The sequence below is a fragment of the Sinocyclocheilus grahami genome, unplaced genomic scaffold (assembly GCF_001515645.1).
Source record: "Sinocyclocheilus grahami isolate Dianchi unplaced genomic scaffold, SAMN03320097.WGS_v1.1 scaffold348.1, whole genome shotgun sequence".
Taxonomy (NCBI): domain Eukaryota; kingdom Metazoa; phylum Chordata; class Actinopteri; order Cypriniformes; family Cyprinidae; genus Sinocyclocheilus; species Sinocyclocheilus grahami.
The window spans coordinates 397,223-424,460 of record NW_015505527.1 but is presented as its reverse complement, the minus strand read 5'-3'; the positions used below and the strand labels follow the sequence as shown (position 1 = coordinate 424,460).

Sequence of the window (27,238 nt, the reverse complement as noted above, 5' to 3'; positions counted from 1 at the left end):
CTACCGTCATATCACATACACAGCAGCTGGAAGTTCTTCACAGCAAACCGTCAAAATTAAAGTTTAGTTTAACGTTCTACTGTCAGTATATATTACTATTTAGCAGTCTTAAGACTCAGTGCTACTACTGCTAATAAATATTAATAAATCTAAAAGGAATAATCACATCCGTTTTCTTTTTAATTTTAACAGTAAACCTCTGTTGTGCAGCACATTTTTTGCCAAAAAATAAAAGGGTTTAACTTTCATTTGATTAGGATAAATTAAATGAATGTTTTATGCCTTCATCTGATTACCAGAAAAATTAAGAACATTTTATAGGGCCCTATTATTGTTTAAAAAAGGACCCATACAAAAAAAATTATAGGTTTAAAATACAGGCATGTGGTTCTTGATTTCTTTTTATTAATTCACCATTTATAAACTGATGTTTACTGTTCATTTTTTAGAAATATCAATAGCATTTGTATTAAAACTATATTCACTGAATGTAATAAAAAAAAAAAATCGAGAATAAAATCGAATCGAGAGCTTGCGAATCGAAATTTAATCGAATCGGGACATCTGAATCGATACCCAGCCCTAGTTTGGAGTAAAAATATGTTATTAAATGTGGTATTTTCACATGCTTTCAGATGGAGCAGCATTTACTTCACAGAGCTGTAGTTCACTGAGAAGCTATGCAAACAGCTTTCATAATCGCGAACGATTTCTTCGATTTCATAATCGCGCAAATAAAATTACTTTTTGTAACTTGTCAGTGAACTACGGCTATGTGTAGTAAATTCTGCTCCATCTGAAAGCACGTGATGATGATTTCCTGCTGATTACAGAGCCGGCTTTACTAACAAAATGCGCATAACAATCGCATTCGATTAATCGTGCAGCCCTAGTGCGCACAAACATTACCTCATCTGTAAGCTCTCTTCCTGAGTTAGACCTTGGTCTTTGCGGTCCAGCAGTCTCGCTTCCAGTAGGACTTGATGTTTGCTCATCATTTTCCTGCTTATACAAAAGAACAGACAGAAATGTCAAATATTCATGTGAAATCTAAATATTTATATTATTTGAAATGGCTGTAATTAAATGTGAACCTGTGCAGTGACCACTTTATCACCACTAGTGGCGCTAGCGAGGTCCAGTGAGTGCTGGAGTTCTTTAGCAATACATCGTACTGTGGCGTTTGGGCTGACCAATCCACACAGCTCGTCCGCTGGCTCTACAGAGACTGACCAATCATAGAGAATGTTATCGCTTTAGTCATTAATTAGTTAATATTCCGCATTTCAGTGGAACAAGTTGGTTTACTTGTTAAACCAACAATTTTTTAAAACTCTTACCTTCTAGCCCTGCTGGTCGCATCACTTCCTGGGATTTTTTAGCTGAAAAGCTCGGCCGTGAGGGGGGAGGCGGCCTTGGAGGTGGAGCCCCAGTGGGCGGAGGTGGCCTTGAGGGCGGTTGCTTCTTGGTGCTAGCTACAATATCTGGCTCCACTGTAAACTGTCTGGGAGGTTTGGAAGGGCCAGGGTCATCTGCATCACTCATAGGGACCTGCTCAAGAATATCAGCTGTTTCTGCACAAGGCAGGGAGGTGGGTTGCGATGGTTGACCCAAAGCGCTTGTAATGTCAGGAGGGGGTGGCATAGCCTGGTCCTGACCTGCTTGGGCAGGACCAGCCACATCCGGTGCTCTGTCCTGAATGTCCTGTGACCTCACTTCCTTCGGCCTTACATCAGGCTCAATGCAACCCGACTCGTGTGGTGTTACATCAGGATCCTCTGGAGGCACCAGGGTGCCCTCAAGAACCAGGTTTTCTTTAACACTGCAGCCTTCTGCTCCTGCCCTCTCCCCTTCAGATGTGGCCGCACAGGCCTCCTCTACTCTCAACAACTGATCTTCCACGCCACTTTTCTGACTCTCTTCTATAATACTGTCAATGATCTGGAAAGAACAATCAGAAAGAGGGACAGTCAGAAAACTGTGCTTTAGCATTCACGTAGAATTCAATTGTTCATCAAAACAAAAGCTTTGTTTACACTAGGCATCTAATCTTATAGTGTTTCCCTACAACATCAATAATGATTTATGTCTCAAGAGAGCTCAGGGTTCACATTTATTGATCAACAAGACTTTGGCATCCAGACAACAATATGCACTCAGGAGGAGCAGAATTATCAGGAGAGTTTCAAACACATACTCCGCATTGAAGGTTTTCCCATTTCTTTCGAAAGTTTATTTAAAAAGCTACTTATTTTTCTACCTTAATAAAGCATGATTAGACAGCAAGTTGAGATTTAATATTTGCATTAAGCATTTTTCTTGCTGGGTTGCAACTAACCCGTTGACACAGACCACTTAAGAGAAATGACATTTTTTGGGCAGACATCCAACAGCAAACATACACTAGAGAGCACAGAATGCTTCTGTTATAATTACTTATAAGTGAAACGAAGAGAAAATGAAAAGAGAGAAACCAGATACAAGGAATAAAAAGCGGCAGATAAGAACTGCAAAGCTCTATTATGGCCAAACCTGAAGAGAATCGTCATGGCGGGATTCAGGCTGAGCCAATCCAGCGGCGACTTCTTGTACCACATTCTCTGCAGGACCCTACAGGCAATCAAAAGCAAAAGATGAAAACACATCCAATTCTTTAATACAAACCTTCCTGTCAGTTATTTATACAAAAAAAAGTCAAGTCAAATGTCCTTACAAAGTCAAATACAGTTCCAGAATTCTCAAAAGGTTTTTTAAACAGCAGTTGAGCCCTGGTTTGTTTGGCAGGATCTGTTTTATTTAAATGATTAAACCGAACTAGAGCAAAGCCTCAAATTCTACTATCAACCTCTGATCATTTGTCCATCCTGCACTCATGTGACTAAAGAACTTCTCTAATAGGTTAGAACCATCAACCAACCAAGACATATGCCTCAAACAAACCCAAACACTGGCCAACACAGAATCTGACCGTATTAACCCCCTCCCCCTTTGCATGTTCATGTAATGCAGGTTTTTGCTCACGTTATTATTACTTCAGCTACCAATAAGGTTGTAGTGCATTTAATCCCACTTAAAGGGTCATGAAACCCCAGACTACTTTTTCTGAGATTTTAGCAGAGGTGTTTGTATTGCACATTATAGAAGACAATGTTAGCATCCGATAATTTTAACTGTTTGAGAAAACTGGTTAATTTTAAGCTTTTTTTTAAGCTATTTTCATCTTCCGGGTTTAAAATCTACATCGTGTTGATGTCACAATTTGTGACGTGGCAATGGACTATAGTACATCGATGACGCGTTGGTGTCTATTCAAATATTAATGAGACTGCGTGTTCTTATCCTATGAGAAGATGCTTTGATTAATTATTCACAACAGCATGTGTTGATTTGCTATGACAGACGTTTCAGACTATGAGATGACATCGCGCACATTAACTGAGAGAAAGATTCATGGATTGAAGGAGAGCATTTGTTTTTGCTTTGTAATAAAAGTTTGGCACAAACGCGATTCATTCACTTAGTGAGTGTAACTGTTTTTACAGCTCCGTGACTCAAGCCGTCAAAAGGCTTATATAAACGCAGCAGAATAAGCCTAAAAAGTTATCAGAGGTGCAACAGAGCGTTCATATATATGTTTTCGATGCAGAGTGCAAACGGCTGTGCATTTATTTGTTTTTAACTCGACAGGAGTGAAATAAAACTGTCTGAACCGAAGCTGTGCGTGTTGTCCGTTTCCCCTCTTCACTCATGTCTCTTCCCCCTCCGCTCCACGCCAACTTTTTTTTATAGCATTTTTTAAAACTGAAGTGAGAACTAACCAGTGCTGAAACAGGGGGTTTCATGACCCTTTAAAGGGGTCATATGATGCGATTTCAGTTTTTCCTTTCTCTTTGGAGTGTTACAAGCTCTTGGTGCATAAAGAAGATCTGTAAAGTTGTAAAGACTAAAGTCTCAAATCCAAAGAGATATTCTTTATAAAAGTTAAGTGTCAACCACGCCTACCTAAAACGGCTCATTCTAACACGCCCCCACATGTCTACGTCACGATGTGGGAAGATTTGCATAACGCCACCCAAATGTTCACGCAAAGAAAGGCAGCGTAACTTTTATTCTCGCTGTTGCCGCCGCTGCCATGTTGTGGAGTTGCTGTGTTTCGTTGTGAAAGCGAAACTACTTTGTTATAAAGTTGGGCAGTTCCAACTTTGCAAGGACAGTCTGGCGCTTCGGACTCACACCCTGCAAGTAAGTTTTTTATATTTAAATAATTTGCCACTGATGATTCAAACGCAAGTTTTGAGCAGTGTAGAGTAGGCTTGTTGTTTCTCCGATCACAAATGCATGATGTGCATTAGTGATGTCCGGATCGCGAACGAATCGTTCTATTTAACCGGATCTTCTCAGTGAACCGGTCAAACCAGTTCACCAAATCGAACTGAATCATTTGAAATGGTTCGAGTCTCCAGTACGCACTAATCCACAAATTACTAAAGTTATTCGGTTTATAAACGTGCCTGACACTCCCTCTGACGTGAAATAAACCAATATCCCGAGTTATTCAGTTACTCCTAACAGTACATTGACTGAACTGCTAAAAGACAACCGATGATGGGATGTGCACGAGCAGAGCAGCTGGACTGAGCATCACAGTGTCTTAAGGCGCATAACATTTCCGTCACACGCTTGAGGTATTCGGCCAATCACAATGCACTGGATACCTGGCCAATCAGAGGACACCTCGCTTTTTTAGAACGATGAGCTTTGTAAAAATCGATGCGTTTCAGAAAGGCGGGGCATAGAGGAGAAACAATAATGTACATTATATGGAAAATAATGTGTTTTTTTAACCTTAAACCACATAAACACATTGCATTACACCAAATACACAACATAATGTTCTTTTTAGCAACATCATATGACCCCTTTAAAGGGGTCATCGGATGCCCATTTTACACAAGTTGATATGATTATTTAGGGTCTTAAAGGGTTAGTTCACCCAAAAATGAAAATTCTGTAATTAATTACTCACCCTCATGTCGTTCCACACCCCTAAGATGTTCAGAACACAAATTAAGATATTTTGATCAAATCCGATGGCTCAGAGAGTCCTGCAGCAACGCCACCCAAACATTCAAGATCCATAAAGGTACTAAAGACGTCATTAAAACAGTCGGCGTGACTATAGTGGTTCTACAATAATTTTATGAAGCGAAGAGAATACTTTTTGTGTGCAAAAACAAAACAAAAATAACTTTATTCAACAACCTCTTCTCTTCTGTGTCATTCTCATACGTTGTTTACGTCCAGCGCTTCCAGGTTCTACATCAGAACGCCGGCTCATTATTGGACGGCTCCTGCATCAGCATCACACACATGCGATGCGCTGCTCACAAGTGAGGCTTTGGCCAATAATGAGCCACGTTCTGACATAGAACACGGAAGCCTTCACTGTGCTTACTGCGTTAACCGCGTAAGGATAATGACAGGGAAGAGAAGAGATTGCTGAATAAAGTTATTTTTGTTTTGTTTTTGCGCACAAAAAGTATTCTCGTCACTTCACAAAATTATTGTAGAACCACTGTAGTCACGTCGAGTGTTTTAACGACGTCTTTAGTACCTTTATGGATCTTGAGAGTTTGGGTGGCGTTGCTGTCAATGGAGTCCTCTCTGAGCCATCGGATTTGATCAAAAATATCTTAATTTGTGTTCTGAAGATGAACGAAGGTCTTAGGGGTGTGGAACGACATGAGGGTGAGTAATTAATGACAGAATTTTCTTTTTTGGGTGAACTAACCCTTTAATGAAAAGTCTATAACATGCTTTGGTTAAAATGTCTCAATGGTAGTGTAAAAAACACCCTTTTTACCCTGTCAAAATCAGCTCTGTGTTCAGCAAGCCATTTAAGTCCATGTTCCTTTAAATGCTAATGAGCTCTGCTCATCCTGCCCCTCTCTTCTGTGGGGTGATGAGCAGTACTGTTAACTTTAGCTGCATTTAGCCGCGAAACTGGCTAACTAGCACATTATTAGAAAAGGCGATTTGCAAAGATTCATAATAAAACCCTTATACTCACTTCTTCTGGAGGTGAAGCTGAATCATGAATGATTTGCGCGAACATAGATGCATTTAGGCAGATCGGGGCCGCATTCCCTTCAAAAGTGAAAATAATTCACTGCGTCTTCAGCGGACGCAGTGTCCGACGTCAGGAGTAAATGACGACTGCTATACTCATTACTACATCCAACAACAGAACACCTCAATCTCTTCAGAGACATTATTGTCCATGTCTCTGCTCTGGCGTTGAAACAATGGCAGACTGATGACAGCTCACTCAGGGCGGGTCTAAGGTAAGACGGCAGTGTCAATCAACTATCGTCGGAGGGGCCTGGGTCTGTGTGACGTCACACAGACAAGAAGCTAAGAACGGCTTGATTTGAAAAGAGGATATTATTTTTAGGGATTAAATAAAAACGACTGGGTGGATTTTTATCATTATAGGGTGGATGTGTAGTTGTGTACACACACTGCCAATACACATTTATGTTCAAACAACATGTAAAGGTGAATTTTGCATCCGATGACCCCTTTAAAGGGGTGGTTCAGTGGTTTTTGTCTAGGCTTGATTGTGTTTATGGGGTGCAGTCTAACATGTGTTAATGCTTCGTTTTTTTTTTTTTTTTAACATTATTTTTCATATAATTTACCTTTAATCCACACCGCTCTGTCCCTTTTCTGAGAAACACCCTGATCATTTCTTTCTTTTATGAAGCCCCTCCCTCAGAAATAGGCAATGGGCTCTGATTGGTTAGCTAGCCCAGTGTGTTGTGATTGGCTAAACCACCTCTAGTGCGCGTCTAATCGTCCCGCCGCTCACCTGAGCGGCATGTGCTCCGGCTGTATTGTAAACAAGGCGTCGTTAATATCGCTTATCAGTTTGAACCCGATTGAGAAGCAGAGGATATTATTGAAGAGGATCGTGCAGAACCTGTGCAAGCACGGCTTTTAATGGCAGGCCTATGTTTTTTGCTTGTTGTTGTCTCATACTTTTAGATATGCTGTTATTTGTAAATGCTAATGCTTATGTTAGCTTTTAATATACGGTTTTATCCTGATTAAAGCTTTAATACAGTATGGCAACTGCATGCACGTCCATGTTTAACGCTTTTCATAGCTATGTGAAAATAAGTGTATAATTGTAACAGTTTTTTGTTGGAGCTGAGCTGAATGAGAGAGAGAGAGAGAGAGAGAGAGAGAGAGATGCAGAGCGTGTGCAGAGCAGGGGGACGCGAGGAACAGTATTGAGAACCGCTGCTTTAGAACATTGATTTTGAAACTTGTGAATCCATTAGAATCGTTAGAAGACAGAATCACGATTCATATATGAATAGATTTTTACGTGTACCTCTAGTTTTCTCTTCCTCTTCTCTAAAGCAGCGCAGGCCTCACCCCTTTGCTGCCTTTTCCCGAGGGCGGGGTTTATCTGGGTTTGTTACGTCATGAACCCGGGGAGTAGCTTGTTGTAGTCCCTACCAGCTGTTTTTGTAGGCATTAAACTGCCAGAATTTTAAAAGATGATATCTCCGTTTGCATTGATCTTTCAGCTTCGTAACTTTGCAGATATTGTTTATGCTCAAACATCAACATTACACACTAACTAACGTTAAAAAGTGAAATCGCAATGAACCACCCCTTTAACACAATTTGCAATCAAATCAGCAGATTCTGTATGGAACCACCCATGAGCAAATGTTGCTAAATTCCTTTCTATTTGCTTAGCAAATTCTCACTATTTTTTTTTAATCACATTTTCACTTTGTAGTGCACAGGTAGAAACATGTGTTTAAATAACTGGAAACTCTTACCCCAGGCTGAGGAAGTTCAAACTTTGCCGGTGACCTATAAGGAGTAAAAGAACAAATAATTAATTCAGGTCACACACAGCTCCATTTTGACCCATAGGCCTATGCTCACATTATTTGTTCAAAACGTGTGGATTTTGAGTCTTCATTTGCTTCAGCACTGTAAGTCAAGATAAGTCTAATTAGTGAACGTCAATAAAGTTGTGTGTACACATAAACAGTCAGTGGGTGTGAAGGCTCCTCCCAGCACTGAGTTTACATGAGGTCTGAGCCTAACTAAAACTAGCTAGTGTGGCCCGCCTGACACAGCATTCATGAACAGACAAGCCCCTCAATCTCATTCTTAACACACCCTTTATCCAGCAACTCTAAGCATGAGCCCAGCAACCAAACACAAATTTTTAAATTAGCCTTTAGCAATCACTGATGACACTGTCATAACATTCCTCCGACACTGTCAAAGCTCTTCTCAGACACACCTTTGACCCCAGTCATGCTGTGATAACAAGAACGGGTGGATTTTTCTATACTTAACAACAAGTAGACTCGTTCTTCATAAAAGAGCATTTATTTTTCTGAAGTTTCAAGTCTTCAAATCTTTGTTCACACTGAGAATCTGAGTCACTGGGTTTCTGAGTCATCCGGGCTCTTTTTCTGAAAATAGCGGTTATGTTTGTGACTAAAACACTCTGTCAAACAAGTCTAAATACATGATTTACAAAATGTAAGACAGTCATTTTATAAACTGTTTGAATTAGTAGAGAATGGTACTTGAATACAGTGGGAAAATTGCAAACTGGATGACACTTCTCCTAAAACCAGGTACATAACCTCTAGTGCTGGAAATGGCTGAGATTCACTGGAGGGACATATTTCATATTTTTAAACCACAGACGCAGAAAATCCTACTATATTTATGTAAGAAATTTGCATAGTGTTTGGAGCATAGACTGTATAAAAACATGGACGTAGTGTCCGTGACGTCACCCGTAGATTTCCGAAGAGCGTTTTTGAAGCTCAGAAGTGGGCGGAGGCGGCCGTCGCCATCTTGGCAGCGCGTCACCGCGCGTCACTCCCGGATAATCGAAAATGGGCAAAGAGGCGGGAGCAGGTTGCTGAAGCCATGCCCACCTAGCGCGACGGTGGTGACCGCAGCGACAATCCACCTGTCACTCGAGTGGCCACGCCCTTAATTATGCAGAACTTTAAGGTTTAATATAATTTTAACGGATGAGTTATAAAAAAAATACAGACCTCCCCCACAGTTGTCATGAAGGGCAAAATTAGCTATATAGACCAAAATAATTTTTTGAACCAGGCTGTAAACATGTTTTTTTCTGCTGTAAAGTTGGGCATTTTAACATGGGGTGTCTATGGGATTGACTCCCTTTTGCAGCCAGCCTCTAGCGGCCAGTTGATGAATTACAGTTTAAGTCACTTCCGTGTTGGCTTCACGAGAGAGAGCGGGAGGTTGCCGCTTGGTTTGGAGGCTATTTCATGGATAAAAGAAGTACTCTATATTTTAATGTGGACTCCATCCCCCACATTTCCAGACCTGATATGCTTATATTATTCCAAACCTCAACCTTACTGACTTCCCTTCCTCAAAGGAACACACTAAGAAAGTTATTTTAAAGCCTTTAAAGGGGTCAATGAGCTCGCTAAATGACGTTGCTAAAAAGAACATTATGTTGTGTATTTGGTGTAATGCAATGTGTTTATGTGGTTTAAGGTTAAAAAAACTAATTATTTTCCATATAACGTACATTATTGTTTCTCCTCTATGCCCCGCTTTTCTGAAACTCGTCGATTTTTACAAAGCTCATCGTTCTAAAAAAGCGAGGTGTGCTCTGATTGGCCAGCTATCCAGTGCATTGTGATTAGCCGAATGCCTCAAGCGTGTGACGGAAATGTTACGCCCCTTACCATATTGTGATGCTCAGTCCAGCTGCTCTGCTCGTGCACATCCCATCATCGGTTGTCTTTTAGCAGTTCAGTCAATGTACTGTTAGGAGTAACTGAATAACTCGGGATATTGGTTTATTTCGTTTCAGAGGGAGTATCAGGCACGTTTATAAACCGAATAACTTTAGTAATTTGTGGATTAGTGCGTACTGGAGACGCGAACCATTTCAAACGATTCAGTTCGAGTCACTCCCGGATAATCGAAAATGGGCAAAGAGGCGGGAGCAGGTTGCTGAAGCCATGCCCACCTAGCGCGACGGTGGTGACCGCAGCGACAATCCACCTGTCACTCGAGTGGCCACGCCCTTAATTATGCAGAACTTTAAGGTTTAATATAATTTTAACGGATGAGTTATAAAAAAAATACAGACCTCCCCCACAGTTGTCATGAAGGGCAAAATTAGCTATATAGACCAAAATAATTTTTTGAACCAGGCTGTAAACATGTTTTTTTCTGCTGTAAAGTTGGGCATTTTAACATGGGGTGTCTATGGGATTGACTCCCTTTTGCAGCCAGCCTCTAGCGGCCAGTTGATGAATTACAGTTTAAGTCACTTCCGTGTTGGCTTCACGAGAGAGAGCGGGAGGTTGCCGCTTGGTTTGGAGGCTATTTCATGGATAAAAGAAGTACTCTATATTTTAATGTGGACTCCATCCCCCACATTTCCAGACCTGATATGCTTATATTATTCCAAACCTCAACCTTACTGACTTCCCTTCCTCAAAGGAACACACTAAGAAAGTTATTTTAAAGCCTTTAAAGGGGTCAATGAGCTCGCTAAATGACGTTGCTAAAAAGAACATTATGTTGTGTATTTGGTGTAATGCAATGTGTTTATGTGGTTTAAGGTTAAAAAAACTAATTATTTTCCATATAACGTACATTATTGTTTCTCCTCTATGCCCCGCCTTTCTGAAACGCATCGATTTTTACAAAGCTCATCGTTCTGAAAACCGAGGTGTGCTCTGATTGGCCAGCTATCCAGTGCGTTGTGATTAGCCGGATGCCTCAAGCGTGTGGCGGAAATGTTACGCCCCTTACCATATTGTGATGCTCAGTCCAGCTGCTCTGCTCGTGCACATCCCATCATCGGTTGTCTTTTAGCAGTTCAGTCAATGTACTGTTAGGAGTAACTGAATAACTCGGGATATTGGTTTATTTCGTTTCAGAGGGAGTATCAGGCACGTTTATAAACCGAATAACTTTAGTAATTTGTGGATTAGTGCGTACTGGAGACGCGAACCATTTCAAACGATTCAGTTCGATTTGGTGAACTGGTTTGACATTAGGCTACTGGTTCAGGAAACAGTCCTCATCCATACTCCATAAAATGCGCAGCACACATCTGAATATTTGGTTTGAACTGTTCTGGAACAGTGTTGTAAATACAACTTAACCACTGATTTCTAGTCCTGTCCTCTTTTGGAAGACCAAACAAATTAGTTTCGCTTTCATAACGAAACACACAGCGACTCCACAACATGGCAGCGGCGGCAACAGCGAGAATAAAAGTTATGCCTTCTTTCTTTGCGTGAACATTTGGGCAGCGTTATGCAAATCTTTCCACATCGTGACGTAGACATGTGGGGGCGTGTTAGAATGAGCCGTTTTAGGTAGGCGTGGTTGACTCTTAACTTTTATAAAGAATATCTCTTTGGATTTGAGACTTTAGTCTTTGCAACGTTACAGATCTTCTTTATGCACCAAGAGCTTGTAGCACTCCAAAGAGAAAGGAAAAACTGAAATCGCATCATATGACCCCTTCAAACCCATTTGGTTCAAGTGACAGCACCAAAACAACATAACAGCAACATCATCTGAACGCTACGTGTCAAGGCCAGGCTGTGGCTATGGTTCAAAACCACTCAGCTGACTCGAACAGCCACAAAATGCTTTCTAGGTAGAGAGCTCACTAATGCAAAAATCATATGACTTTATGTATCCACATAAAAAACGGTATATGGCTGTACAGAAGCAGTAAATCTATAAACAAGCAATGGAGCAACTGTTGACAGCTTTGACAGGCACAGGTTCTTTCTCCATTCACATAACGGACATCAGACATCAACCTGACGCATTAAGAATAATATGCATTTTGTTATATTGAAATGAAACTCACGCATGAGGTGAGGGAGTGAAGTTGACATCCTCCGCCGCATCGTAAAACTCCTCCGTGTCGCTGGTGTCCGACGCCATTAAGCCCGGGCTGCATACAGAGGCCGCCGCCACTACTGCTGCTGTTTCAGCAAACGAGGAAAAAGACCCAGAGCTTGTGAACCAGAAAATACACGTCTGACACGTATCTGGATTTGCTCCTGGCGCGCCTCTGTCTATGGCATGAGTGCTGGGAGAGGCCGCTCCGCTCACCTGGATGTACGATAACGCAAGCAGACACACGGCCTAGATCACACGATCTCAGACAGCGGGGTTGCTTTATTTTTTTTAAAGCAAAATCAGCAGGTTATGTCGATCTAATCAGGCGGTAATGCAATGTGAAGGTCCGCCCGAAGCTTTCCGTGCGGACTGTCAGTGATCCTAGCATATCGGGAAGATCCCCTACCGGGATTTATGACCGAAAACAAACCGAGAGGAGGAAGAGAATCGGCGACAGGTCTTCTCGCGTCCACCGAAGTCTCGCATTATCTCGCGGTGATTGGAGGCATGATCCATGGACAGCTGATCTGTACGGACTGAGCTTGTTCCGATGAATCCTTGATCAGTGAAATAGATAGATAGATAGATAAACAATGGTTTTGCTACACTAACCATAGTTTAACCATGTTATTTGTAGTAAAACTGTGGTTATACAAATGGTAATCAATGCGCCAAAAATCCATGGTTACTACACTTTTACTACAATTAAACCATGGTTAATTTTCTGGAATGGAGTTAAGAAGAAAATAAACAAACATATAGATAGATAGATAGATAGACAGATAGATAGACAGACATATTTGTAAATATATAGTGCATTAATTCCACAACATTCTCAATTATCACAATATATTACAGTGCACAGTTCTTTTAAATTAGCCAAATTTGACAAATCACACTTAACTACAGTCTACAGCTGACGAATTTGCTATAAATTTGCCTTAATTGTGACATTATCTCATCTTGAATTGCTAATACCAGGTGAGTGATAATAAATCAGTAAATAAAGCTGTAGTACGATCTACTCATCAAAGTATATTAGTAAACAATACAGTGATGTCATGCCGAACAGTGCTTTTTATGCATTGAGATTTATACAGTACCGTCCAATAACATCCCGACTGTGGAAGAATCAACCAATCACTGCGTGTATCCCTGCGTCACGAGCTTCTTTTGGTAACGGAAGTTTTTAGTGTCAAGAATTGATTGACACGAACGTAAACCAATCAGCAAGGCGTACGGCACGTATTCCCTTGATGCCACAGCCAATGAAAAACAAGAGAGGAGGGGCTTTGTGAGGTCCATGAGTAGAGTGGATTTGGGGGTCTAAGAAGAAAACAAGGGTAAATTCCGGAGGTTGTGGTAAGTCGAAACAGCTTTTAAAAGTTTATTTGTTTAGTATTCTATCTGACAAACTGACATATCAGTGGCATATACGCAAAGATACACATCATTCAATACGAAAAGTAGCTTGTTGTCAGCTGAAGCTAACGTTAAATGTAGCAGCAGCAGAAGCAAAGCTGCGAATGGGGAGCCATACTTCAGGTTTGGTCTTTTATTCATAAGAGCTGAGCTGAGCTTTCAAGAACGGACTAAGCCAGAAGCAGGGCTACATTCACAGCTCTGGTTCTGCCGCTAGACTGGTGTCAGCGCGGGCGAGAGGCGGGTTCTGTGTGTGGTTAGTGTGTTAGTTCCCACATAAACATCAGCAGACATGTCGCCAAGAGTCTCTTCCACAACCCCAAACTCTGTCTGAACTAACGACGAGTACGTTACTACAAACACAACGCCCTGTCAAAACGAAGTGCCGCTAACAAATAGATGTCTTGTTTCTGTTCGTTTAGGGCCACTATGATTATCTACTAGTTGTTTCGGCTGGACCCCTGCTGTTCTGTTGGTGACCAGAGCTGTCTTCGTTTTGTTTGTGTTTGGCCTCACTTTCTAACACGCATTTCAACTTTCTTTGTGCTGTTGTTATAAATAAATTTGGTAAAAGAAAAATGTTTTATTTAAATAGAACCTGTTTGATTCAGTATGTTAAAAGTTACTCAGTTTTATATATTTTTGGTGTCTGCATCAGATTGGGTTAGGGTTAGGGTTAGAACTGAGTAATTAAGGACAATCTAACCAAATAACTCTTGCTAAGTTGTTGACCCCGTTATCAAACAGCTTTTGATGACTTCTAAATTCATTTTCGTAGCTCCAGATACTCAGCAGCTACTTGCTCCGGCTGTCAGAGTGTGACAAAAGTTGAGCTCAATTATTAAGAGCGTGATTCAGAGCAGCTGGGGGCTGTAAGGGCCACCATGGCATGTGCTCATATGCCGTGACAACAGTAACATAACACTAATAGCTAAAAACAAGCCCTTCTACCAGGGGCCTCTGGCTGAAGACTTAATTTAGCGTATGTTCTGTGTTGTATATTGTCCTGGCCGTGTCATTTGTTGCTTTTATTTTCTTGAGGCAACACATGGTTTGACGTGACTTCAAGGCACTTATGATTTTTTAAATATATTTTTTAAAACTAAAGCCATTCAGTGGAGTGTATTGTTTATATTTGCCTCAGATGTGAACATATAGCTAGTAACAGAACTATGAATACTCATTTATGGGTCCTGTGACTACAGTTCCACACTGCTTGATGGGCGAGAGGCACGGTTGTTAAGATAGAGTTACACCACAAATTCCCTGATATAATTACTATTTTTATTTATTATTTAGATTTCGTCATCGTGTGGAAATGGGTGGTTTCTCTTATTGGGATCCTGAAAGAGAGGAGAAAAAATTGTAATGGTTGTGAAAAGATTCTCATTTTATCAAGTGTGTGGTTAACCTGAAATTTCTGAAGATGAGGCTGATATGTGGTGGGCTGAGGTTGTGGGCTGTGGTTTAGCACACATAGCGTAGTAATGCGTCAGAAACACACACTTTGCTGACACGCACTCTTTACGAGATGATTCAACACACTTTTATCCTATTTTAATAGTTGTATGACCTATTCAAGGTTGTATGTTCCTTTTATGGAGACAGTTCAGTCATTTCAAACTTTGTCAGTGGCTAAAATGACAGCTTGGCATGCACTGGTATAGATTTTACATATTGAATTTGACAGGGGTTATAAGGGGTCTGATGCCGTCATTGCCGTGTTTAATCCAGCATTGATTTCCAGCCTCACATTCAGTTCTGAGTGATGGCATGAACAATGCAGTATCACATTACAGATGAAGAGTAGCTTCTAATTTAGAGAAGGGAAGTTGGTCTAGGTGGCCATAATAAAATGCACAGCAAGGTTGTTATAAGCCCCTTTTACACAGTGTATTGGTTCTGGAAAATTGCCAATGTACCTTCTGTGTGAACACAAACAAGACCCGGGATTAATACCGGAAACGATCCCGGGTTGGGAACCTAGTAACATTTCCGGGATCAGTCCCGGAACGAGCACTGTGTGAACAAAAGCCAGGACCAATGGCGTAAAGGGTGCGTCGTCGTGACTGATGATGCACGTTATTATGTGACTCTCTTACCGCTTTTTTTTTTGTTTTGAAGGCAGATCAACGATCATGACGAAAAAATTGCTGTGTGAAAGAGGCTCTAGTTAACTAAAATGAAAACTAAAACCATTAAAATTACTTGAAATAAAATAAATGGTAAGGTCTTTGCACACTGAGTCCGAAAAGTTTCCGAAATTTTCACACGTTAAAAAATAAATACGATCTCACATTGTGCCAATCACGTTTGCACACTGCCTCCAAAACTTTCATCCATCATTCAAAAAAATTCGGATCAGGTTCGATGTACTGCGTTTTCACATCCATAGCAAGCATTTTGATAGAAAAGGATGAATAATATGACAAAAAATAAAAAAAAAACTCAGATTTCAGACTCGGTGTGCAACTGAAATAAAATGTAAAAATCTTTAAAATCTGTATCTAAAATCTGTAAAAATGTTATTAGAAATTTTACTTTCACTCCTTGCCAGGGCAACATTTTTCATTTTATTTTAGTTTAACTTGAAGTACTGAATAACTAAAACTAAAACTGAAATTAAAATTAATAAGACCTATATAGGTGTGTTTAAAAACAAAAACGAATAAAAATGGGGGAAAAAACTAAACAGCTGATTGAGGTGTCAATATCACTGTAGGGTGCCTTTTGGTGTCCTGTACATAAGTAACTCATTTGCCATGATAACTTAACATAAAAATGACGATGAAAGGGTGTGTTATATTAGGCTAAGTTTTTATATTCATAACAAAAGCATTACTTGGCTCTTTAAATACATTTTCTAGATTTTTTTTTTTTAGTTTCGTGTAAGAGGATGCGTGTTATCCATGCACTGCTCCTTAAATTTGAATGATAGTGGAATATTGTCAAATCATAAAATTAAAATTATCTTATTAATATTTTGTTAAATAAGAGATTACTCAATTTGAGTGTATTGATCATTTGGTAATAAAAACTATATTTTCATTTAATAAAAAAGAAGACTTTGTCCATGTCCCTTTAATGGTTGTCCACCCTGTCGTATTGGGGAATCTGCCCCTTCAAGAAAAAACCATCCCCTTTAGTGACATCAGGACAACAGATTTTTTGTCTCTTCAGTAGGGCTGGCTTGATACCACTTTTTCAGAACCGATACCAAAAATTCTGAGTATCTGCCGATACCAATATCAATCCGACACCAGCAAAGTTTTTTTTTTTTATCAGTATTGAATTTATATACCTCAATGTATGTTGACCTGATCATCCCTCTGTTGTGTGTTACACACAATACTAAATATAGACAACTTCATTATAAGGGGCAGACAACGCCCAAAATATGAGCAGCTAAATATTAATAGAAATGCCATATGCTGTACTGTTGCAAATACTCCGAGACAGCGGCAGTAATGGGAACGGCTGTAAATGTAAAAATTTGATTTTAATTTTGAGATTTGCTAAAGATTGCATTTAAATGTTATTAAATTATTAGTATTTTATGGTTTAACTTTAAAGGGTAAGTTCACCCAAAAATGAAAATTCTGTCAGTAATTACTCTCCCTCATGTAGTTCCAAACCCGTAAGACATCTTCAGAACACAAATTAAGATATTTTGCAAAGAGAGAAATGCAGGTGTCGTGGGACTTTCGTGAACACGGGTTGAATTTTGAAATGGAAGCGAGAAAATTGTTAAATAAAGTCATCTTTTTTTTTTTCTTTGCACACAAAATGTATTCTCATAGCTTCATAAAATTAAGGTTGAACCACTGATGTCACATGAACTATTTTAATGATGTCCTTACTACCTTTCTGGGCCTTGAACTTTGCAGGGTCAGAAAGTCTCGGATTTCATCCAAAATATCTTAATTTGTGTTCCAAAGATGATCGAAGGTCTTATGGGTTTGGAACGACATGAGAGTGAGTAATTAATGGCAGAATTTGAACTTTTGGGTGAACTATCCCTTAAGTGAGCATAAGATGTAAGATTAAGTCAGCATAAGATGATGCCAAAAGTATCCTATCCGTAAAAAGAGAGGAAATGTGCCTGAACAATTAAATACTCATTAAAACTCTAATATCAGCTGATATATTGTGCATCTTTAAGAAAAAGTTTGGGTGGGTTATATAAAAGGGTTTGTGCCATATGAAAATAGGCATTAATTGCATTACAGCCATGAACATGACTTGCTGCTTGCTTTCTGGCTGTTTGCAGGGGAAGGATATTTCTCATTTTGAGTGGACAAAAATCTGTGTAATGCAGGATGACTCATCAATATTTTTGTTCCAACTATAAATATTAAATGCTTATAGCAGCTAAAAGTGAATTGTGTTAGCGGTATACTGACATATACAGTACATTTAAAAGCGGGGGTCAGTAATGTTTTTCTTTTTGAATGAAATTATTACTTTTATACAGCAAGGTTGCATTAAATAGATAAAGTGACAGTAAAGATATCTTTATCATTTCAAACTTTCTATTTATAAAAGAATACTAATAAAACTGCTTTTAACAGTGATAATAAGAAATGTTTCTTGGGCACCAAATCATGATGTTTCATTTCTGAAAGATCATGTGACACTGAAGACTGGTGTAATGGATGCTGAACATTCAGCTTTACCATCACAGGAATAAATTACATTTTAAATATATAAAGATGAGATAGAAAATGTTTATTTTGAAATGTAATAATAATTCACAAAATTACTGTTATTATGGTCAAATAAATGCAGCCATGTTGTGTATAAAGGTTAATTCACACTGCACCAAAAGACACCAACAGCGACAGTCTCCTGATTACAGTATGTCACTTCTCATTTCAAGACCAATTCAACATGTTTAAACATGGTCAAAGACAGCTCTGAGTGGGTTAACCCACAGAAAATAAGTCTATTAAATTAGATTTCACCCCTATCTTGATTATTTCCATAACTCATGATGTTCCTGTCTTTCTGCTGATGTTTCAAGGTGTTCTGGGGTTTTGTGCCTGGGCATGGACCACCCTGTGCATAGAGGAGACACCATGTCCATGGGACTACACGACAGGTACTGTGCAATGTATGTCATCTTATTCTTCTACACACACATACTCATACTTCATATTCATCGTCCCTGTACAGGGACACATGCGTTCTCATTTATCCTCTCTTCTGTCTGGACACCGTCCTCTTGGTTTACTTTGTGCATGTGTTTCTGTCATGAACTCATTACACACACATGCTCATGACCGGTTTCTCCACCGGTCTCATGTGAGCTGTCATCATGGAGGACATTGCTAAAACTGTGATATTTGTCCTGCTGTGTGTGTGTGTATTATGCAGTCATCTCAGGTGGTTTAAACAGAAATGTTATTTTTTCTTTTAGATCCTACAATATAGACTGGGTTCTCTGTTGGCAATGTGATGTAACGGTACTAAACATGTAACCTTATTCATCAATTATACATCACTCTGCGCTTCAGTTTGTTATATTACTACTATAATTATTGTAATTATATTAATAGTACAATTTTTATTCGGAGACAGAAACGTGTTTCCATATATCAGAAACTCTCTGCCGATGATTCATTTTGCATGTTCATGTTTGTTGATATTCTGTAAAGTGCTGCAGGAGGAAATTTAGCATTTCTGCACTTTCAGTTCCATTGTCCCGAAGTCAGTAGATTTTTAATTGTGTTTATACTCCCGCTCTTGCAAATTTTCTAACTCAAACTTTCCAACTTGTAGATTTTAAATAAAGATTTAAAAAGTTGTTGAAAGCTGTGGTGGTGACATTTGATTCTTACATGTTAAAATGTGTAAGTAACAAAATACTTATGAACTGAGAAATCAAAATTCCCTTGATCTTTTGATATATAAGAGGTCATTGTGCTTTAAAAACATTTTGTAAGTTTCAGAACTCAAAACTTTCTCATTAGTCCTAAAACAGCTTATATTGAAGCCAGTCTGCCCAAACAACAGCTTGTGAAATGAATGTGCCACTTTATGATGTAATAGTGTCTTTATTTGATTAACTTTATTTTTAATGAAGTGCCAGACCACATCAGTAAGAGCTTTGTCCTTTGTTCAATTCATTGTACCACGGAATCATTTACAAACAAGGCACAATTTGACGCAGGATTTTCAGAAAGATTGAAACTAAATGATGATGCTGTGCCGGCTATATTGGATCAGATGTCGCACCACATAAGTGTGAGTAACTATTTTAATTACGTTATCACTATTGCTTTGTCTGTTACTACAGATAGTTTGATATGAGTATGTATGCGTTTTTAACCTAAATCACACAGCAGTGTCCATCTGTGAAGGATGTAGGCTGTCAAACATACACAACTATTAGCCAATCATAGCAGTGGGCATTTACTTCCGAGTCTACAATCCGCCACACCTATTCAAACGGAGCATTCAGATTAGAGGGGTCAAGACAGGACAGAAATAGCCTATTACTTCTAAATTATCTTTTTTGATGTAAAAAAAAAAAAACAGGGTTTTTTTTTATCCAGGTTGGCCTGCAACATTTTCTGACATGTATTTGGAACGTTGAATTTAGTAAAAGGGCCGTCAGAAAGCCATATGCTTCAGCAAATGCAGTCTCTTGTTTTTGGATGTTATTAATGTTATCGTGACAAACATATCAAATGGTTTTGTCACAGACTAGTGCTGTGGTGAGTGAGGCTGAGAGAGGGCATATGTGCTCAAACTGCTGCTTTCTGTGCACACTTTCTGTTACATCATGGAGACTGTACTTTGTCTTTGTTTGCTGTTTATTTATATTGTTACACCCATTTGCAATCTAATTTTCTCTGTGGCTAACAGCTATACAGATAATTGCCATAAATGCTCTTGAAAATGGACACCTCGGGACACAAGATAAACCCTGATACAAATACGTAGTGAAATGTGGGTGTAGTGGATTTTTTTCCCCCACCCCAAACACACACTTTTTACACTCTTTTACTATCTGCATGCTGTCATACTATCCCGCTGACTAGTTCTTGCTCACACAGATGATATAAGGCAGGCATATGACTGAGATTTGTGTTCTCTGCACTCTACAGTCATGCCTGATTGTTTGCTGTCTGTGATGTGTAAATCACAACAGAATTACAGCTTGAGCTCAGATCGCTATAAACACTAAACACTCAATTAAACAGTACAGCTCCTGAAGTGAGCGCAGCATGTTGGCTGATGGATTCTTCTATATTGTTTAACAGAAAAAACAAAGGCAACTGTGAATTCCATCGATCTGAGCTGACCTGCCGCCTGCTGAAATGTTGCACGCACTACTCTCGTTTTGTGTCTTCACATGCCAGGTTGGCTCTTAAGGGCTGAATGTGTGGGCATGTGGATTTGTGATGACTCAGACCCTTGAGATCATCGGACTAAGACTCAGTCAGCTGGTGTGTAGGACAGTATTGACAGGGCTATTTCGGTGTTCTGTTGGAGGAATGATTTACAAGACCTGCAGCCAAGTAACAGTCTCTAATGGCTCTTTATAAGGTGTATACAGTGGCCCCAAAAGTATTTGGACACTTAAGCCACATTTCAACATGCATGTATTTGCATTATATAACAAAATATCAAAGTAGTGTTTATTTTGAAGAAATACACACAACTGTTCAAAAGGGGGCAGTAATATTGATATATTTTTAGGCAATTCATTTTTTTATTCAGGAAGGATGCATTATATTGATCAAAAGTGACAGTGAATAGGCCTATATTTACGTTGTTGGAAAATATTCATATTTTAAACCATTTTCACCATTTTAAGCAGAACAACTGTTTTCAAAACTGATTATAATAAGAAATGTATCTTGAGCACCAAATTAGCATATCAGAATGATTTCTGAAGGATCATGTGACACTGAAAACTGAAGTAATGGCTGCTAAAAAAATCAGCTTTGCCATCACAGGAATACATTTTATTTTAACTGAAAATAGAAACTAATAAGATGATGTACTATTAATATTGTTAGTTCCTTTTTTTAATGTAGACTTGGTGAGCATAAGAAACATTTAAAAAAGCATAACCACAGTTTGCAACCACCTTTTAGTTGTGACTTAAGTATCCAAGTACTTTTTGTGCTTATGTGATTGTCATATGGTGGTAGAAAGGTCGTAGTGTGTGATTAATGTGCTTATGTCTTCTGTTCTATACCTTTTAATTTCTGTCACTCTTGTAACTCTCTCGAACACAGTGGTGTGGCTCTGATTTTAAGCTGTTTAGGACCCTCGACCATCTGTTAGTACTTGTTGAGGTTGCCTTAGCAACAGCTTCCTGTAGGAAAGTCTGAACTGTTAAAGCTGATTTTAATTAACTTCTGCACTTTAGAGTAATGCACTAATAGCTGTGCTCAGTATTTGATTGTTGCTAGATTTACCCATTTTTCCCTTACACTCTTTAAATTGAAAGATTCTTTATTGGCATATATGGTTTCATGAAGAACCTTTAAAGGGGTCATCGGATGCCCATTTTCCACAAGTTGATATGATTCTTTAGGGTCTTAATGAAAAGTCTGTAACATGGTTTGGTTAAAATTTCTCTATGATAGTGTAAAACAAAACCATTTTTACCCTGTCAAAAACAGCTCTGTTCATAGCAAGCCATTTCCTTGCATGTTGCTTTAAATGCTAATGAGCTCTGCTCTCCCCGCCCCTCTCTTCCAAGCCACTCTCTGAGAGATGGTAAACTTTAGCCGCATTCATCGTGAAACTTGCTAATTAGCACATTATTAGGAAAGGCGATTTGCAAAGATTCATTAAAAAGCCTTATACTCGCTTCTTCTGGAGGTGAAGCTGGATCACGAATGATTCGTGAGAACATAGACGCATTTAGGTAGATCGGGGGTGCATTCCCTTCAGAAACAAAAGTAATCCACTGCGTCTTCAGCGGCTCAGATGTCGGGAGTAAATGATATCTGCTATGTTCATTATTACATCCAACAACAAAACACCTCAGTCGCTTAGGAGACATTCTTGTCTACAACCACTCCGGCGTCGAAACAATGGCAATGTAAGGTAAGATGGCCTTGTCAATCAACTATCGTGGGAGGGGCCTGGGTTTGTGTGACGTCACACAGACGGGCATCTAGAGTTGGAGTACACGGACTCGAGTCCAGTCTCGAGTACAATTTTTAAAGGACTCAGACTTGTCACGGACTCGGATGCGTTTTTACTCTGACTTGACTCGGACTCGAGCCTTTCGGACTCGGAAAATATGTCCAACCGAGTCCAGGGACAGTTGACGGAAATGTCACTGACTCTATGCATTATCACGAAAGTGATATTCAGTATTTGCATGTGTTTTTAAGTCTTGTCCAGTACTTGAAAGCCGACGGGTTTCTGTGCTCAGCCTCACACACGGAAAGCACGCTCACAGAACGCACCTCTCAGTCAGTGTGCGAATGCCGAGTTCTCTTTTGCTTACGTTCTCTTAAGTTCTGTTATTGCTACACACATGAAAAGTTATGTCAAAATACATTTCTTGGAGAGACTGTTCATGTAGATGCAGTCGGTTTTGTCTTAAGTGAACTTGAACAGTTGGGAGAAATACAGATGTGTCAAAATATTTGATCTATGCGTCAGATCTTAAAGCAACAGTGTAAACCTGCAGCCGCCGACTGCGTCATAAATAGGGCTGGGTATCGAGTTCGATACTTTTTAGGCACCGACCGAATTGCCTCGATACCATCGAGTATCGAAAAACGTCTCATCGTTCTGTACCAAATTTCGATACCTAAGGGGTTAATCTCATCAGCGATAGTGAGCCAATAAAGGCCCGGGTATACTTAATTTCTGCGTTCCGATCCATCTCGCGCTCGAGTTTGACACAGGCACAGTTTGACTTGCGCTCTGTCTCAACTTTCACCTCGCGCATGCACTGTTGTACGCGGACCGTCCACGCAGTCTCAAAATATTGCCTGCACGCTGGCTGTCCGCAAGCCCTCCTGATGACGAAAATGACGTAATGTAGACGCGGACGGCCGAAGTATACTTTGGCCTTAAGCCTGCAGCACTAGCCGGTGTGTTCGACTAGAAGAGGTGCGGCGCAGATCGGTGAGTGTTTGCCATCCACGAGGGCGATTTGAAAGCGCACGGAGCAGTCTGCTCTCTTTAGCTCTCGTGGTACTGTAATACACCAATCGGTCTGCACAGTCGGTCCTAGTCAAGTCGAACACACCTGCTAGTTTACACCAGTTACACTCAGAGATGTGGCGCACAGTGAGGCTGTAGTGCGAATGCGTCCCAGCCCCCTTAGATGTAAGGCTACATTTACACTGGTGCGTTTATGTTTTAAAATGAAAACGATCCTCGTCATACTGGCGTTTCCACTGCGTTTCAAGCCGGCTTTCCACTATCTCCAACAAGCGACAGACCGGTCATTCATTTCCAATGGAGATTAGCGCCAGAGCTGCGTGGAATTCCGATCATATGCAGATATCTGGTCATACTACATAACCGAAAGCGCGTGTTATGTGACCATTCATGCAAACTGTAGCATCATGCTACATAAGACAATAAATACGATTTATTTTCCGCTTTTACTCAAAACTCACTTTAAACCACCATCGAGTGTTTGTAATAACTTCCGATTGCCGTCTAATGTGTGTTTTGGCCATGTAATGTTGCTGAAATTAAATATGTTACTACCTCTGACTCTGAGTCAGAGCAGCGATCATGGAAGAGAGTACACAGGGCAGACAGCGCTCGAGTTTGACACAGGCACAGTTTGACTTGCGCATCCAAAATCACCTTGGATGTGCATTATTTTCTAATAATTCAAAGGCCCTTCATCAGTTAGCCTATTTCTTACATAGTATATACTAATAAATAATAGTGTTTCATTGGACTCGGACTCGGCTGTTTGGGACTCGGATGGACGCGAACCCAACACTTCAGGCATCCGAGTACAGCTTGATATGAGAAAGGGGTAATGATTTAACGAGATTTAAAAAAAAAAATTTAAATAAAAAAAAAAACACTGGGTGGATCTTTATCATTATAGGGTGGTTGTGTACACACACTGCCAACACATTTCAGTTCAAACAACTTGTAAAAGATATTTAAAACGTTTTTCACACTGAGAAAATTTTTTATTTTAAGAGCTGTGCACAAAGTTTCTTTTGAGGAACCAAAAATGGTTCTTCTATGGCATTGCAACAGAAACCCCCATTTGGAAGCATTATTTTTTAATAATAGTAGCAGTTTAAAGACTGTTTTAGGGTCTTAAAGTTCAGCATGATGATGGGGATTAATATAAGAATATTTTGTGAACTTTCCATAATTTTTTCTCCTCTCTCTTCCATCTTTAGCCATTGTCAGCACTCGCTGTGACACTTTTCATCCTCTCACTTATTTCCCCCATTCCACATTACTTCCTGCCGTTTTTATCTATACTAGTCCCTTCCTGCCTTCTCAGCCATTTTTTCCTGCCCTTCTTTACGTGCTTAATCAAGTGAGTTAGTCTCTTTGCAGCGTTGAGCATTGTACCAAATCACAGACATGTTTGTTGAATGCATGAAGGCAATGGCCAATTCAGAATCCGCTCAATTTGCCAGAGTTTGTAAGTGCCTCTGTGTGTGTGTGTGTGTGTGTGTGTGTGTGTGTGTGTGTGTGTGTGTGTGTGTGAGAGAGCTACTCCTAAAATGCTTTGAAAATGACAAATGCGGATTAATTGTGGATTTTCTTTAAGCTTTGCCAAAAATACTTTGCTAGATCATACAGCCACCAGAAGCTCTCAGATCAAAACGTTCATGACGTGCTGATCGTTTAGAAGCTTTTATTCCATCCTCTCTCCCTTTATCCCTTCTTAGAGAAAAGGCTTGTTTCAGATGTAAGCCTTGTTGTATGATGTTTTGCATAATTTCTGAATAATAATGACTATATGTAGAAAGTCTGTAAAATTGAACAAAATAGCTTGTCAGTCATATGTTAAAGAGCAGAAGAAAAACCGTGGAATATTTAAAGGTCTTTTTTTATTGTAAAATAAAATTAATCTCTTCCAAACCAGTGGAAGTTTTTAAGAAAAAACTTTATGTAGGACCTTGTTTACAAAGTGCCTTACAAAAGATGTAGGTGTACAGTATTATAGAAAGAGAGACCATTCTTTGACAAGGAAGAACAACGTGTGTATTATTAATATGAATATTTCACAATACTACTCTTTTTACTGTATTTTTTATCAAATAAATCAACCTTGGTGATGGAGCCGGCGCCAGCGCAGCACTGATGAGGGGGCGGCTGAGGTAACGAAAGGGGGCGATGACATAGCAATTAGTAAAAGTTAAAAAACATATGTGTTTGTCGTACTGTAAACAAACCTGCCTACTACTACTAGAATACAGGGTTCACACAGATAGTGTTTTGGTCGCGAGACAGGTCAGTGGAAGTTTTTAGTTTTTTTTCAAGTGCAAGGTCTAGAGACGTGTTTTAGAAGCTGAATTTCTTTGAACTTGAGTGCCGTGTTTTCGAATTATGTATTATGCACGAGAATTATGAGCGAGAAGCTGCTATAAAGACCTGGGACGAGAGCACAGCATTCAAGACGTCGAGTAGCTCATTTACATTGAAATACAATGGAAAAGTACAGCAGTGGAATGAAAAAATGCATTTTGAGTGAATGACCCTACTAAAAGCTACTTAGCAATAAGTATTAATAAAACCAAATCGTATAGCCACCAAATTCGCAAATCTGACATCCAGGAAGTAAATATGTCTTAGGCAGCAGTTTTACCACAAATATAGACAAGTGATACCACCACAACCACCAGAACTACTTAATTGTGTCTGCTTTACAATGAAACACAAGCTCATTGCGACCGATTCCCTGACATAATACATTCATTGCGACCAATTTAACAGATGCGTCATTTTAAGTAAGAACAACTTGAACGGCAACAAACAATAACAATACAGCAAAATAATTAACTAACTACGGTCATCTAGCCCTCTATTAAACATTAAAAAATGATTTCATCATAGCTTACTCGGTAGTGCTGCATTCTTGCACCGCTTGTGCGGGAATTTGTGTCAGATGTAACAATTAATGCGACTTTGTGAAACGGACTGTCCTAAATTGTTGCTATAGTAGCATCATATTAATGCTAGAAAGTCTATGCATTTGGCAACTATATTTTGTTAAATAAACCATTATATATTAAAATAACCATTATGATTTAAAAATCTATTTTCACACTCCCCTGGCGCCGGCCCTACTTGGTTAGCATAAGAGACTTTTTAAAAAATAAAAATCATGTTGACCCCCAATTTTTGAACAGTGTAAATATAAGTGATTATGATAGCATTAATGACCAGGTATAGCATTAAATTCAATTGTATTCTTAATTCTATTTGATTTAATTTAATTTGTCAAAAACCTTACTATTAGCATGGATAAATGCGGACTACCTATTGCGATTCTCAGCAGAAATGTTGCCCTTGTTTTTATTCAGCCTCTTGTTCTCACTAAGAGCAGCATGTTCTTTGAAATGTTCTCTGCTTGAGCCCACACAGTTTTTGAAACTCACTCTTTGAGTGTGAAGCACAGATCTGTTCACAGTGACCAGTGTGATTTGTGATTTAACATTTAAATCCATTTTCATGGCAATACCTCTGCTGTGCCATTAATATTTCTGTTTTATAGTCAAGGAAGCCCTGCTCTTTTTCCTGGAAAATATGTTTTTATAATAATAATTATATATTTTTTACATATATATATATATATATATATATATATATATATATATATATATATATATATATATATACAGAGGACACATAGTGTTTA

At 39.3% G+C, this 27,238-nt stretch overlaps 2 protein-coding genes across 11 annotated transcripts in view; one reads left to right on the top strand and one right to left on the bottom strand.

Annotated features, from left to right (window-relative positions):
- wdr44 (WD repeat domain 44) overlaps positions 1-13,114 on the bottom strand; it is a 22,807-nt gene extending 9,693 nt beyond the window's left edge. The window contains exons 1-8 of one of the 7 annotated variants that reach the window (XM_016229152.1): positions 13,080-13,114; positions 11,942-12,056; positions 7,969-8,016; positions 7,860-7,893; positions 2,533-2,610; positions 1,341-1,941; positions 1,095-1,228; positions 910-1,005 (exon numbers count right to left, since the gene is read on the bottom strand). In XM_016229152.1, the coding sequence (XP_016084638.1) occupies positions 910-1,005; positions 1,095-1,228; positions 1,341-1,941; positions 2,533-2,610; positions 7,860-7,893; positions 7,969-8,016; positions 11,942-12,056; positions 13,080-13,092 (1,119 nt within the window). In that variant the 5' untranslated portion in view covers positions 13,093-13,114. Of the gene's footprint in view, positions 1-909; positions 1,006-1,094; positions 1,229-1,340; positions 1,942-2,532; positions 2,611-7,859; positions 7,894-7,968; positions 8,017-11,941; positions 12,060-12,189; positions 12,464-13,079 lie in introns of those variants that run through there. The other 6 variants (XM_016229153.1, XM_016229156.1, XM_016229157.1 and 3 more) reach the window with 6 other exon arrangements.
- A 148-nt stretch (positions 13,115-13,262) lies between these two features.
- Positions 13,263-27,238, top strand: part of LOC107548461 (kelch-like protein 13) — a 59,031-nt gene continuing 45,055 nt past the window's right edge. For 2 of the 4 annotated variants that reach the window (XM_016229149.1, XM_016229146.1), the window contains exons 1-2: positions 13,263-13,338; positions 18,422-18,499. In XM_016229149.1, coding sequence (XP_016084635.1) covers positions 18,447-18,499 — 53 coding nt within the window. In that variant the 5' untranslated portion in view covers positions 13,263-13,338; positions 18,422-18,446. Of the gene's footprint in view, positions 13,339-18,420; positions 18,512-27,238 lie in introns of all 4 variants that reach the window. The other 2 variants (XM_016229148.1, XM_016229145.1) reach the window with 2 other exon arrangements.